The sequence below is a fragment of the Rhinoderma darwinii genome, chromosome 5, assembly GCF_050947455.1.
Source record: "Rhinoderma darwinii isolate aRhiDar2 chromosome 5, aRhiDar2.hap1, whole genome shotgun sequence".
Classification (NCBI taxonomy): domain Eukaryota; kingdom Metazoa; phylum Chordata; class Amphibia; order Anura; family Rhinodermatidae; genus Rhinoderma; species Rhinoderma darwinii.
The window spans coordinates 68,163,036-68,177,697 of NC_134691.1; the positions used below are offsets into that span (position 1 = coordinate 68,163,036).

The 14,662-nt window shown below is 41.5% G+C and overlaps 1 protein-coding gene across 1 annotated transcript in view; it reads right to left on the minus strand.

The window, feature by feature from the left end:
• Positions 1 to 1,001: 1,001 nt before the first annotated feature.
• The window catches only part of CRISPLD1 (cysteine rich secretory protein LCCL domain containing 1), a 93,419-nt gene continuing 79,758 nt past the window's right edge, over positions 1,002 to 14,662 (minus strand). The window contains exons 14-15 of the mRNA XM_075826104.1: positions 10,632 to 10,765; positions 1,002 to 2,897 (exon numbers count right to left, since the gene is read on the minus strand). Of these exons, the coding sequence (XP_075682219.1) occupies positions 2,846 to 2,897; positions 10,632 to 10,765 (186 nt within the window). The 3' untranslated portion in view covers positions 1,002 to 2,845. The remainder of the gene's footprint in view (positions 2,898 to 10,631; positions 10,766 to 14,662) is intronic.

Sequence of the window (14,662 nt, forward strand, 5' to 3'; positions counted from 1 at the left end):
TCATGTATCTTTTAATTGGTTTTATGGAAAATGTATGGTAATGTGGTTCAAGACTTAAGATGGAATCAACTGATAAGGAGGTGGTACTTTTAAACACACTATCTAGACTTATGGACCAAGGAATTTAAACAATAATCAAAAGAAATTCTCACGTTGCAGAAGGATTTTACTTATATATGTGTTAGCAGGCAAAAAATTCTGTGACTTTTATTCAAAGCAGTTTTCCACTTTTGACAATCCCTTCTTGTTAAAAGGGTCCTCCAACAATATAGCTGATCACAGGGTGTCATTGCTGCAACCCCCAGCAATCAGCAGTAATCTGTTGGGCATCTGTTGTAGCAAGTGTTACATTTCCCTGCTGCCCACCACAGGAGAAATTAGGTATTACACAGTTCCCAATTAAATCAATGGTCTACCCGTGTAATGCACGGATGTATAGGGTTCCCAAGAAAGGTAAACACCCCTTTTTGTAGCCACTCTCCACTCCACAGATATGTAGTTACTAGTAGGGGTCGCCCAGTTCAGTACTATAACAGGATATCTGAAAATACATTTTAATACTAAGAAATACTCTTTATAACATATGTGACATTATATATGCCATTTTAACTATGTATATTAGATACACCAAAGAAGCTGAAGTGATTTAGAAAATTAAACAGGGAAAGGTAGGAGACAAAAATTGAATGCTAAGTTCACATATAGCCGTAGTGGCAGGAAGCTGTACCACCACTGCATTGGTAATGACCAGTGTAAACACTGTGTGCTTTTTTTTCTTAAAAAGGCCGTTCCAGCAAATGTTCCTAGAAGGGCTTCTAAGAAAAGACACAGTCACGATATTAACATGTTTCTGTTAATGCTGCGGTCTTCACCGTTGAAGTCAATGGGGGAAAAGCACTGCAAAACCTCAACAGCAAAAAGTACAGTGACAAAACTGAAGGCAACAAATCATGCTGTGGTTTAAAAAACTATATCGTTTTGAAAAGCCCTGTAAGTATGGGAATTAATAAAATCACTTGTGTTTAAGAAATGCTGCCACCAGGATGATGCCTTACACCTCTTGCACACGACTGAGTTCAGGCCATGAAAAACGGTCCGTGTTCGGTAAGAAACAGCAATTACATGAGGAGGCAGAGATTTCAAGCATCATAAATGTCTGTGATGGCAGGAATCTCGTTCACCTGTACCGTGGTCGGGCTGGAAAGTCCGGCCGACACATGGACCTTTTTTCTCGGCCCTTACTCGGTCGTGTGCTAAAGGTATTATTCTTCTACTGCCCTATCCAAGATAAACTAGTGGCCCCAATTGCACCCAATACATGGGATTTTTAAGGCCCTGTTTCTAGTAATTTTTTTCATATGACCCTGTCACAGCTTTGATGAATAGCTAAGAACAGTCATAAGAAAGGAGGATGAGAGGAAAGCTAGTATTTTCCTATTTTTGATCCAAATTCTTAGTGTTCAGTTGGGGGTCTCTTGTTTTCAGATACTCTAATGTAAAAGAGTCGCTCCCAATACCAGGTTCTCCTTAAGTAATACATTTACCCTGTTCAACATGCTGATTTCCTACAAATTAAACTCAATGTCTATGAGGTGTATAGGTAATGCTGAATTGTCCCCTAGAACTAACAATCAGTATATTTTTCTACTTTTGAAAATTAAAACCAGAGGATATTTGGACCTTAACATAGATGTACATAAATATATTGATCCCCACCACAGTGCTCTTGGGAATAGAATTGTAACAGTATATTAGAAAGTTAAAGCGTTTCTCAGGACTGTCCTTAGGATAGATTATCAATGTTTAATTGTTGGGTGATTGGCTGCAGCAGTCACATCATGGGATGAATCGTCCCCTGGAGGCCGGGCTGGACGCAGCAGCATAGAGATCGGGCTAAGTATAGACTTTTTTTTTTCAGAGTTCTGATTTTTGCGGTGAAATCGCAGCTTTTCTGTCACAAAAATCGCAACATCTGCTGTTTCTTGCGGGTTTTACCTCCCCATTAAATTTAATGGGGAAAGCCTGTAACAGAAAGCCAGTGATTCCGCAGCATAAATTTACATGCTGCGGTTTAAAAACTGAACCGCAGATCAATTTCTGAATGTTTTTTTTGGTGGGTTTTTTACGCAGTGCGTGGATGTAATTTGTTCAAATCTCATCCACTATGGTGCTTCTGTAATACGCTGCAGATTTTCCGCAATTAAATCTATTGCGGAAAATCTATAGTATTTACTCTATGTGTGGACTTGCCCATAGTAGGGAATTTATTAAGAAATCTATTCTTTCTAGCGTAGAAGTGTCACAATTTTTTTTGTGCAATTGTCGCCTCCACCAGTTTTAAAAAAGTGGATGGGGCTTTGCAGAACGGGGCTGGGCCATCCACGGTCCGACATATTTTACAGGATAGGATTTACACTAGGAAGTGGCGAAAATTATAATGGAATTATACACCAGCTCGTAGATGGCGAAGATTTCACTATCTGAAATCAAACATTCCACAAATTTATTGAGAGGCAGGCGCATCTTAATAAATTAATCGCATCTTATTCCATTCTTAGACTGGAGTATGGTTCGCCAGTCTAAGTAAATCTCCCATATAATTCCGATTTTACCAGTGGATTCATATACTATAGCTTGAATGCCGATAACGGGTCGATTACAGCAGAAATTAATACAATTCTAAGGAGTTAATATTCTATAATGAATACAGCCTCATTTACTATGATCCACAAATGTTCTTATTGTAGATATTATGGACTGTACAATAATACATCTTTATACAAATCTTAAGACATGTTCTTCTAGACTTCTGAACTGTTTCTCTGCTTGTTTTTTTTCTTCCATCTCATATGACAGCAAATATTCTAAACGCTTTGCTTCCCAATGGGTTATGTAAACTGCAAAACAAACAATTTGTAGAATACTTAATTATTTTTGGCGACATGAAATAAACATTGATTAATTCCAGCATCCCTCCAGAACTATTAATGGAGAGGTCCCTTCATAAAGGGCGTAGGTCTGATGATAACATATAATTAAATGTGTCTAGTCATTCCGTTACATAAGGCTCTGTTCACATCGGCGTTTTTTTCCATTCCATGGAGATTTCAGGTGTTTTTTATGTCAAGAATAGAATTGTCTACAGAGCTATTTTTGCCGTTAAAAACATGGGATCTGTCAGGTTTCTGTCAAGGTTCCAGGTATAGGCAATGGGATCCATGCGGATTTGTTGGGATCCATTTAGAAACTGATCCATCATACCAGTCATGGCTCCATGGAAACAATGGTGGTAGTGGGTACAGAGCCTTATACAATCACATACATTACTAGATTTCTACATTGATTAATGAAAATTGCAGAACTATATAGATAATATATTAACTAAAGGCCATATACACAAAAATATAAGAAAGCAATGTTTGAGTTGTCGTCCTCTGCTAGTTATACCTCTTCCTTTACTTTGTGTTCCAAAAGAGACAACCTTCCGTTTCAGCCCCAATAGTTATACAGTGATCTATAGCTGTAAGTAAGTATATCACTGCATAGCCATTCACGTTAGTTGGTTGACAACATATGTGGGAGCTAAAATGGCAGTCATTGCTTTCCTGTTGTTAATTTTGGAAAACAAACAGAAGAAACATAAGTACTAAGAAATGGGTAACCAGGATTTTTATCAACTTAAGAGAACAACCATTTCAAATGTGTGGGGAGTGATTTATCATTCTGTAATGCACTGCAATTGTAAGTGACCTTCACAGGATGTGTGTGCTGTCAGACGCTAGAGATACATACCAACCTTTTTTAACAAATGAATGAATTAAAAGCTATGAATGCCTTTGTGACCATTTTTATTCCTCCATTGCAACTAAATAGAAAGATAAATCAACTTTGCAAATTGCCTGAATTAAAATAAATCCTACTGTTTTGTGCATATGTCTAGTATAGACTCATGTGTCTCCATGGTTACAGACTACAAACAAACATTCGTGAAGTCTGATCTTGCAGTCATGTGTTACTCTCTTCCAACTTCTCCCTCTTCTATTGTTTGTAGATTAGCAACAAGAGGAGGTTAAAGAGGCTCTGTCACCAGATTTTCAAACCCCTATCTCGTATTGCAGCAGATCGGCGCTGCAATGCAGATTACAGTAACGTGTTTTTTTTCTTCAAAAACGAGCATTTTTGGCCAAGTTATGACCATTTTTATATTTATGCAAATGAGCCTTTCTTAAGTACAACTGGGCGTGTTTAAAGTTAAGTACAAGTGGGCGTGTCTTGTGTTCGTTACATCTGGGCGTTTTTACTTGTTTTACTAGCTGGGCGTTGTGAATGGAAGTGTATGATGCTGACGAATCAGCATCATCCACTTCTCTTCATTAACACCCAGCTTCTGGCAGTGCAAAGACACACAGCGTGTTCTCGAGAGATCATGCTGTAACGTCACTTCCTGCCCCAGGTCATGCATCGTGTCGGACGAGCGAGGACACATCGGCACCAGGCGACAGAGGCAACATCGACTTACCTGCAAACGCCGATGCTGCTGCAGAATCAACTGTAGCCTCTGTCGCCTGGTGCCGATGTGTCCTCGCTCGTCCGACACGATGCAGGACCTGGGGCAGGAAGTGACGCCACAGCGTGATCTCTCGAGAACACGCTGTGTGTCTGTGCACTGCCAGAAGCTGGGTGTTAACGAAGAGAAGTGGATGATGCTGATTTGTCAGCATCATACAGTTCCATTCACAACGCCCAGCTAGTAAAACAAGTAAAAACGCCCAGATGTACACACACAATACACGCCCACTTGTACTTTACTTTAAACACGCCCAGTTGTACTTAAGAAAGGCTCATTTGCATAAATATAAAAATGGTCATAACTTGGCCAAAAATGCTCGTTTTAAATTTTTTTTTTTTACTGTAATCTACATTGCAGCGCCGATCTGCTGCAATACGAGATAGGGGTTTGAAAATCTGGTGACAGAGCCTCTTTAAATGGAAGTGAGTAACACATAACTGCAGTATTAGACTATGCCTGGGTTTGTTTGTAGTCTGTACCCAATGAAGCACATACAGTAGGTCTGCATAGGAACCATATAGAATACTATTTGCTATGTTGCTTCCTTTTTAATTTCCATTCAATTGAAGCAATGAAAAAAAATTGTTGCAAAAATGTACACATCCTTTAAATAGAAACAGTCACAGTGGAACAAATAATTTGCAGGGGTTGTCTCATGAAGACAAACCTTTTAAAAAGAAGCTGGGTCCGGCCTTTTTATCTCTGGTTATTATCAGTTATTGCCAGGAGAAGCCATATCATGTAGCATTACATGGTGGCCATTTAAATCAATGGTTCTCCATTTCGGCTTATATAGTGTCAGTGGCGTAACTACCGCAGTAGCAGCCGTAGTGGCTGCTACGGGGCCCGCGGCTTGAGGGGGCCCATGCCACCAGCCGATACACCCCCCCATATGCCCGGTGGCGCCGCCAGCAGTCGTTATGGCTGCTACAGCGGTAGCGCCGCTACTACGGGGCCCACGCCGTCGAGCCTCCAACAAGTATGGGCCAGGTGACACAGGCCCTCTCATGCCCGTAGGCGTCGCTAAAACCAGAGGGGGCCCCGGTGCGAGCGACAGTCAAATACATGCATTAGCGCTGAATGGCCGGGCATGTTCTGACCATTCAGCACCTTACAATGATGCTGATTAGCGGGGTAGCATGACTTGCATCATCGTGCCGCTTCCGTGTTTGAAAGGTGCTAATTGACGGGTCAAGTCATTGTTCAGCTCCAGCAGACCTGCTCAGAAGAGAGCAGGTCTGCATTGCCATCGGACTGCGTGGGAACGGGATCATGTAAGTATGTAAAGTTTTTTTTTTTGTAATAAAACTGTGAGTGGCATTATCTATAGTGGGGGCTCTATCTACAGGGGGGTCATCTATATGTGGGCCACTATATAGGGGTGGTCTATATGTGGGCCACTATATACAGGGGGTCTATATGTGGGGTTGTGGGCCACTATCTACTGGGTGGTCTATATGTGGGGATGTGGGCCACTATATACAGGGGAGTCTATATGTGGGGATGTGGGCCACTATATACAGGGGAGTCTATATGTGGGGATGTGGGCCACTATCTACAGGGGGTCTATATGTGGGGATGTGGGGCACTATCTACAGTGAGGGTCGTCTATATGTGGGCCACTATATACAGAGGGGTCGATATGTGGGCCTCTATATACAGGGGTCTATATGTGGGCCACTATCTACAGGAGGGTCTATATGTGGGGATGTGGGCCACTATATACAGGGGGTCTATATGTGGGGATGTGGGCCACTATCTACAGGGGGGTTGTCTATATGTGGGCCACTATATACAGGGGTCTATATGTGGGCCACTATCTACAGGAGGGTCTATATGTGGGGATGTGGGCCATTATCTGCAGGGGGGTCTATATGTGGGGATGTGGGCCACTATATACAGGGGAGTCTATATGTGGGGATGTGGGCCACTATCTACAGGGGGTCTATATGTGGGGATGTGGGGCACTATCTACAGGGGGGTCTATATGTGGGGCACTATATACAGGGGGAGCTATATGTGAATCACTATACAGGGGTGGTCTATATGTAGAGCACTCTCTATATGGGAGCTATTTTTATGGCACATTTTATAGGGGTGGGCTATAAGTGGGACACTATATACAGGGGTGGGTTACCTGTGGAGCACTAGCTACAGGGTGGCTGTATGTAGGGCACTGTCTACAGGGGTGGGCTATATGTGGGACACTATATACAGGGGGAGCTATATGTGAGACGCTATCTACAGAGGTGGGCTATACGTGGAGCACTATCTATAGGGGAAGCTATATGTAGGGAAGCACGGTGGCTCAGTGGTTAGCACTATTGCCTTGCAGCTCTGGAGTCCATATGTGGGCACTATCTACAGAGGGTTGTATGTGGGACACTATCTACAGGGGCTTCTATGTAGGGCACTATCTACAGAGTCTCTATGGGGTCACTATTTACAGGGGGCTATGGGGGCACTATCTACGGGGGGCATGGTGTGTGTGTGTGTGTGTGTGAGTTACACAGTGTATGGTACTATTATAATCAGCAACACAGTGTATGGCGCTATTATAATTAGAGGTGCAGTGTATGACGCTTTATTATATTTAGAGGTGTTGAGAATTTTAACTTCATTTATAGGCACAAAAATGTTTTGAAAGTGAGAAGCTGAAGACATCTGAGCGGAAAACTGCAGAAATGGGTCATGGCCGGTAGAAATACATCATAGAGGTCTGGACCGGAGGGAGAAGAAAATAAGTAGAATCTGAGACGTCACCGGTGAGTCACTTAATGTAAATGTTTATTCTGCCTCTAATCAGCACTGTAGTCACTGCATGATCTGCAGCGAGATGATGGGTGGTATGATTTTTTTTTTTGTGAAACAGCATCTCCCAGCATATCCTCACCATTGTTCGGGCCATTCTGGGAGCTGTAGTTTTACGCCATACAAACCTTTACGGCAGGGGTTGCACTAAATTGAGCTGTATTTGTAGTGTTGTATATTTTATTGTTATATATGTATTTCTGGTGTTGTATATATGTACTGATCTTGGTTCTGATGCTGTATGTAAGTATTGAGATTGGTTTTGAGCACGTATATATGTAATAAGTTTAGTTCTGGGGATGTATATATGTACTGAGCTTAGTTGTGGTGCTGTATTTATGTACTGAGCTTGGTTCTGGGGATGTATTTATGTACTGAGCTTGGTTCTGGTATTGTATATATGTACTGAGTTTGTTCTAGTGCTGTATTTATGTACTGAAGTTGGTTCTGGTGCTGTATTTATGTACTGAGGTTGGTTCTGGTGCTATATATATGTATGGGCTTTGTTCAAGTGCTGTAATTATGTACTGAGCTTGGTTCTAGTGCTGTATATATGTACTGAGCTTGGTTCTGGTGCTGTATATATGTCAGAGATTTGTTCTGGTGCTGTATATATGTATGAGCTTGGTTCTGGTGCTGTATATATGTCAGAGCTTGGTTCTGGATCTGTAATTATATAGGATATATTTATAATAACAAAATTGCAGGGCAAATGGAATTGTTCTCAATTAACTGTTTATTTAATAGGAATCTGTCTGGTAGTTTTAACCCCTTGAACCGCCACCATGCGGTGATACATGACCTGACAATATTTCCAAACATTCCCATGTATGTTTTTTCCAGATGCAGCAAAATCTTTAAAATCCACTTTTAAAACGGTGCACACTATATGCTAATTACTCATTAGAGGTCATTGGGCGGGGCTGCTATCCTGAAGAGTCAAATAGTCCTGCCTCCAAACCCACCTTTCCATGTTTGATTGACATCGCCCTGGCTGATACAACTTTCTCGGATTCGCCATTGCCTTGTGGCACTATACACAAAGGGGGGCTGTGTGGCACTATACACAAAGGGGGGCTGTGTGGCACTATACACAAGGGGGAGCTGTGTGTGGCACAATACACAAGGGGGGGCTGTTTGGCACTATACATAATGTGGGCTGTGTGGCACTATACACAAGGGGGAGCTGTGTGTGGCACTATACACAAGGGGGGCTGTTTGGCACTATACATAATGTGGGCTGTGTGGCACTATACACAAGGGGGAGCTGTGTGGCACTATACACAAGGGGGAGCTGTGTGGCACTATATACATGGGGGAACTGTATGGCACTATTTACAAGGGGAAGGGTTGTGGCTCTATCTACAGGGGGCTGAGTGTGACGCAATCTACAGGGGTCTGTGTGTGGCAGTATCTACTAAGGGGCTGTGCTGCACTATCTACTAAGGGGGGGCTGTGTGGCACTATATACAAGGGAGGGGGGGCTGTGTGGCACTATATACAGTGGGAGCTGTATAGCGCTATATACAGTGGGGGCTTTATGGCGATATCTACAGGGGGGCTGTATGGCACTATATACAAGGGGGAGGTGGGGGCGCTACAAATGGGGTGTGACACTGTCTATAAGCTGGGCTATATAGCTACAAAAGGGGTGTGACACTGTCTATAAGCTGGGCTATATAGCACTGTCTACAGGGGGGCTGTATGGCACATTCTACAGGGGCCACTATTTATAAGGGGGGCTGTTTGTGGCACCCAGGGGTGGCCAGTCAAGTGTTTGCTATGGGGCCCAGTTTTTCCTAGTTACGCCCCTGTATAGGGTGATCCTAAACGAGCAGAGGTTGTCTTTATGAGACAACCCTTTTAATAACAAAGTATTGTGATCCATGATGTGGTGCCCACTGATTGCATGGTTGATTAAGCCTGGGGAGACTTAAACCTGCAGACTTTACTTGTACTATTTACAAGATGTTGGTCATTTGCTTCAATAAACTTGCACACAGTCTTATGCACATGTAATGTGACAAGACTGACACTATATCAATGTAGGAGGTAATTTGGTCACTATGGGTTAAAGTCTGAAGGTACACATCTCAGGAACCAATGTTATGCCCTTAGCAAGATCTCCCAATTTGCAGAGGGAATTCATTATTACATGGAATGTTCTTCTGTGCATTTCCCTTTAAATGCATAGAAGAATATGTTGCATCAACTGGCAATGTATTCTAAACAGCAGTTTATAAATATCAGGAATTATGGCTTATCTGATCCGCTTATAGTCATTTTAGGAATCTTGCTGTAAATAGAGACTGTGAGCTACAGCATATAATCACTTTTTCATGCATTGCGTGCCTATGGTGCAGCAGTTTTAGATTCTTAGGAAAGTATTTTATCAAATATTACATTATACACAGCGGAGCAATAACTCACAGAGCTGGTCTGACCTATAAGCAGCTTGTTAGGGTATGATTTATGGGATTACAGGAGACAAGCAGTTATGGTACCACAGCTTCTCCTGAGTTCACTAAATACCATCTGTTACACAATTTAAGAAATAACAATGGTCAGTTTATTCCACTTGGTGCACACACTATGTATTTGTGTAACATTTTATATTCATTACTGTATATGTACGCACATACTTTTTGCTTCTTTATAAAAGTGAATAAATAGCATCAAGAGACAAAGAGCATATGACATAATTTTGCATAAAATGTTATTTACTTAAAGTGAAACTGTCAGTTTTGAGGTCTCAAACAATGTTAAATCCCCCTGGTGCCATGATCCCAATTTTCACTAAGGTGGGAACTGATGTGCAAGTGCTCATGCCAGGCCTGTCCCGCTTCTCTGCTCTGAGTGACAGCTCTAGCGGCCTTTTGATTGCCCGTTAGAGCAGAGAGTGGAACTTGTGACCGCCGCTCTGGGGGATTCAAATGTCGGTTTCTCGGTCATGCAACTCGCACGATCAAGACAAAAGGTATGTTTGAAATGTCCTCCCCTATATCGCTCTGTCAGCTGTTTTGAGGCCTCAAAACTGCTGACAGATTCCCTTTAAAGGGTTTTTCATCTCAGAGAGTGCTGGCATATCAAATATTAGCCCTCCACTTGGGCTAAAAAATGTGCGTCCTCAACAAGAGACTCCCCTTGATTTTCTTGGAATTTACTAAAACGGAATTTCGAAACCAAACAACTTTATGCTTCCATTACACACATGAAGGTTAACTCTTCCACACAGACATATAAGATTTACCTTTCTGAAGTAATTCCATTTTGAGCTGATCCAAAATAGTGTTTCTTTTTATCAATTGGCATAACATCCACGTAGCCTCCTTGGTGATTGCGGACTACACCCGCATGAAGGGCTGCCTTGCAGATACTCGATATCTTTAATAGAAATCAAAAAATTTCAAAAATATAAATCAGATACAATGTTTAAATATTATTACAATGTTAGACAGTGAGATATACCATTCATAATGCCACGTTATAAAGTATACTAACCTACTGTCATGGATTACAGACTACTGTAGCAGCTAACATTATTTTATAGCATAAGAGAGCAGGGAAGATATTTCTATCCTTTATGTACATAATCTAAGAATGCATGGTACATCTGATGTAAAGTTTGAGTTTTTAGAAAAAGCCCAAGTCAACACGATTCCCTACTGTGCATTTGCATTGGTTTGTAATGTACATAGCAATATATCTGCTACACCAATAACATATACTTTTATATGGAAAATTTTATTTTTCCACACCAAAAATGGTTTTGACACATGTACACACATGCAGCAATCATAACATAAAAGCTGCAAAGTAGGAAAATAAATTAAAGAGTAGATGAAGGGTACAATTACAGAAGGCAGCACTTAGGTAACATTTTTCGTTGTGGTCGGAAGTTATTCTTCCAATAGTCACACAGAATGTTTCCACAGTGGTATATAGTACATTCAGAAAACGGCTATGTCGTTGTTTGGCAATAAAAGGTATATTCTACTACTCTAATTATCCAAATGTATAGCCCATCCTAATTCTCTTACGTTCTAAGAAACCTTTACAGTGCCTCTGTCATTAGACAATCTGTAAAGGGGGCTTCTAATTTTTTGCCAAACTGGAACAATGGAAGTGGAGCAGTTGCCGATAACTACAGCACCAATCAGATCCCAGATCTTAATTTTCAAATGCCCTATTAAAAATAAAGAAGCAATCCAATTAGTTGCTATGGGCAGTTTCACTACTTTTCCTTTGCACCAGTTTTGATAAATCCCCCCTTGGTGTTAGTCACCATTTTCAATATCTCTGTTTGCTCAGTAAATGGAAAATAAGTTTGTCCACATTCAATGGATTATAAAGGCATACAGCTTAATAGAAGAGAGAGCACGGATACAGTGTAAAGAGTTGCGCATATGTATGAGCGACACATTATCAGAGAGAACCACACATGTGATTTATACGTGCCAGGTTCGGTGAGTAAGCTATCATTCGGTCCTTTGCTTATTTTCTCACCACTTTTGCCCACTTCTGGAATTGTCCCCTTACAAACCAGTAATGATTAAAAGCAGACGGACATGCGTCATGTTAAATGTCTGTTTATAGAGCATATTAGGGTACTAATAGGGGTTGGTACCAGTGCGGGGCGATCCTTTTTAGAGCGATCACTCTGCTTTCAGTAGGTTTAGAGAACAAGATGACTCTAGGGATAGTTACTGAGTGACTTATCATCTGTGGCCCTTGTGACAACTTTTATATATGTCTACTCTCCAGTACCTATGGGAAATATACCTATGTAGCACTGTTGATGTACCCCTATTTGCCTTAGTGTACCCTTTAGTTGCTATTGGCAATGACGCTTATTATTTGTATCTTTATTTGTTGTGATTTATCAGTGTCAATTTTAAGATCATATTTAAAGTTATATTTTAATTGTTACAGCATTTTCAGTGATATATTCTATAAAAATAGTTTTAAATAATAAATGATAAGCCAACAATAAATAAATGGTCAAAAGAATCTAATACATAATGCCTCCATATTAACTGTACTCACTAATCTTAGCAATGAACCTGGCAATCTTAGAACTATGAGGGTGGTAGTTGCATGAATACAAAATCTCCCTACCCTACTGCCTAAATATATGAGTGAATTTTTTATAATATGATTATATTAGTAAATTCTCTGTATTCTCTAATATATTATAGGAGTTCCCTAGTTTTAAATTCAACACTGAAACTGCTGTAACCTTTGCACAGGCTAATAAAATTAAGTCACAAAGCAGAGATTGCAGACAATGAAGCAGTATGATCAGTGGGGGAAATTTCTTAAAACTGGTGTGAGGGGAAAAGTAAAGCAGTTGTTGCCTATAGGAATCATTCAGATTCACTTATTGTTCAGAGGCTCTTATGAAAAAGAAAGGCACAATCTGGTTGTTTTCTATGGGAAGATGCTCCACTTTTCTTTTGCACTATTTTTAATAAGGCTAGGGATCCAAGGCGACCTGTGATTTATGAAAAATGGGGGTATTACTGTAACTCACGTACAATGTCAATGTGTTCCTAAAGGAAAGTGACCTTGCAAAATCCCCAAAATTCAGATGTTTCACTTTTTTTCCATAGGGAAGCACTAAAGTCACATGCGAGTCGTGGTAAAGCCATGATTTTACAGCGGATTGCAAGCGACTTGCATGTTGCCATAGAGTCCTAGGCAAAATGCCCACTGGTGTTTCTCTACACATGCATATCCATACAGCAGAGACTATGGACATGCTGGGGAAGATGTATCAAAACTGGGGACAAAGGAAAAGTGAAGTTATTATTTTCCAAAGGGCCTCTGAAAAATGAGAAGTTAAAGCTGATTGTTTGCCGAGGGAAACTTCTCCACTTTTCCTTTGCACCAGTTTTGATACATCACCCCCACTGAGTACGTCGACCTCAATCCATGCAGCTGTGTGTCCATACGTACAGGCATAAACATACTGAGGTTGAATTTACAAGTTTTTCTACGCCAGTTTTCTAGAATAGTGGTAAATGCATCAAATGTCGCAATTTGCTTAAAAATTTGCGAGGGACGTGGCCTGCAACAGCCCAATAACACTACTATAATTTACACCAGAAGCTGGTGTAAATTATAATTAAAATCTATGCCAGCTCCTAACGCAAGTCTTAATAAATCTCTGACACTGTATCCAGCCTATCCATACTAAGTCTCTGAGATCCTAGAATATTAGCGGTATTTTTATTACAAGGTTTCAGACCCTTTGGTACTGAATTAATTTATACCAGATATGTTTGTCTAACTCAGCAAACATTTTGGATCAGATAGAAGACGAGGGGCATAGAAACAGGGGCATATGAACTGCAGACACAAAATGGTAGAATATTTTTAATCAAGACATTTTTGCAAAGTTACTTCATTATTTTAGATTCATTGAAGTAATAAAATATGTTTGCAAATATGTACCTAGCCTATAAGGCTCTATTCACACGACAGGGTCCAAGTGTCAGCTGATAAAAACGGCCGTTTTGGTCTGTTTTTCTCAGCCGTTTTGCATCCATTTTGCATCCGTTCCGTTTTGTTCCGGGCCGTGTTTTCGTTTTCAATGGCCGATGTTGACCCGTTTTGCATCCGTTTTTTCCCTGTCCGTTTTGAAAACGGATGGATTTCATTTGTAAATGTTTTGCCCCACACTTCCCTCTGTAGATAATGCCACACACTGCTCTCTGTAGATACTGCCACAGCCCCCCTGTAGGTAGTGCCACACAGCCCCCCTTGTAGGTAGTGCAACACAGCCCCCTGTAGGTAATGCCACACAGCCCCTTGTAGGTAGTGCCACACAGCCCCCTGTAGGTAGTGCCACACAGCCCCCCGGTAGGTAATGCCACACAGCCCCCTCTAGGTAGTGCCACACAGCCCCCCATAGGTAATGTCACACAGCCCCCCGTAGATAATGCCACACAGCCCCCTGTAGGTAATGCCACACAGCCCCCTGTAGGTAATGCCACACAGCCCCCTGTAGGTAATGCCACACAGCCCCCTCTAGGTAATGCCACACAGCCGCCTGTAGGTAATGCCACACAGCCACTTGTAGGTAATGCCACACAGTCCCCTGTAGGTAATGCCACACAGCCCCCTGTAGGTAATGCCACACAGCCCCCTCTATTTAGTGCCACACAGCCCCCCGTAGGTAATGCCACACAGCCCCCTGTAGGTAATGCCACACATCCTCCTCTAGGTAGTGCCACACAGCCCCCCCTGTAGGTAATGCCACACAGCCCCCGTAGGTAA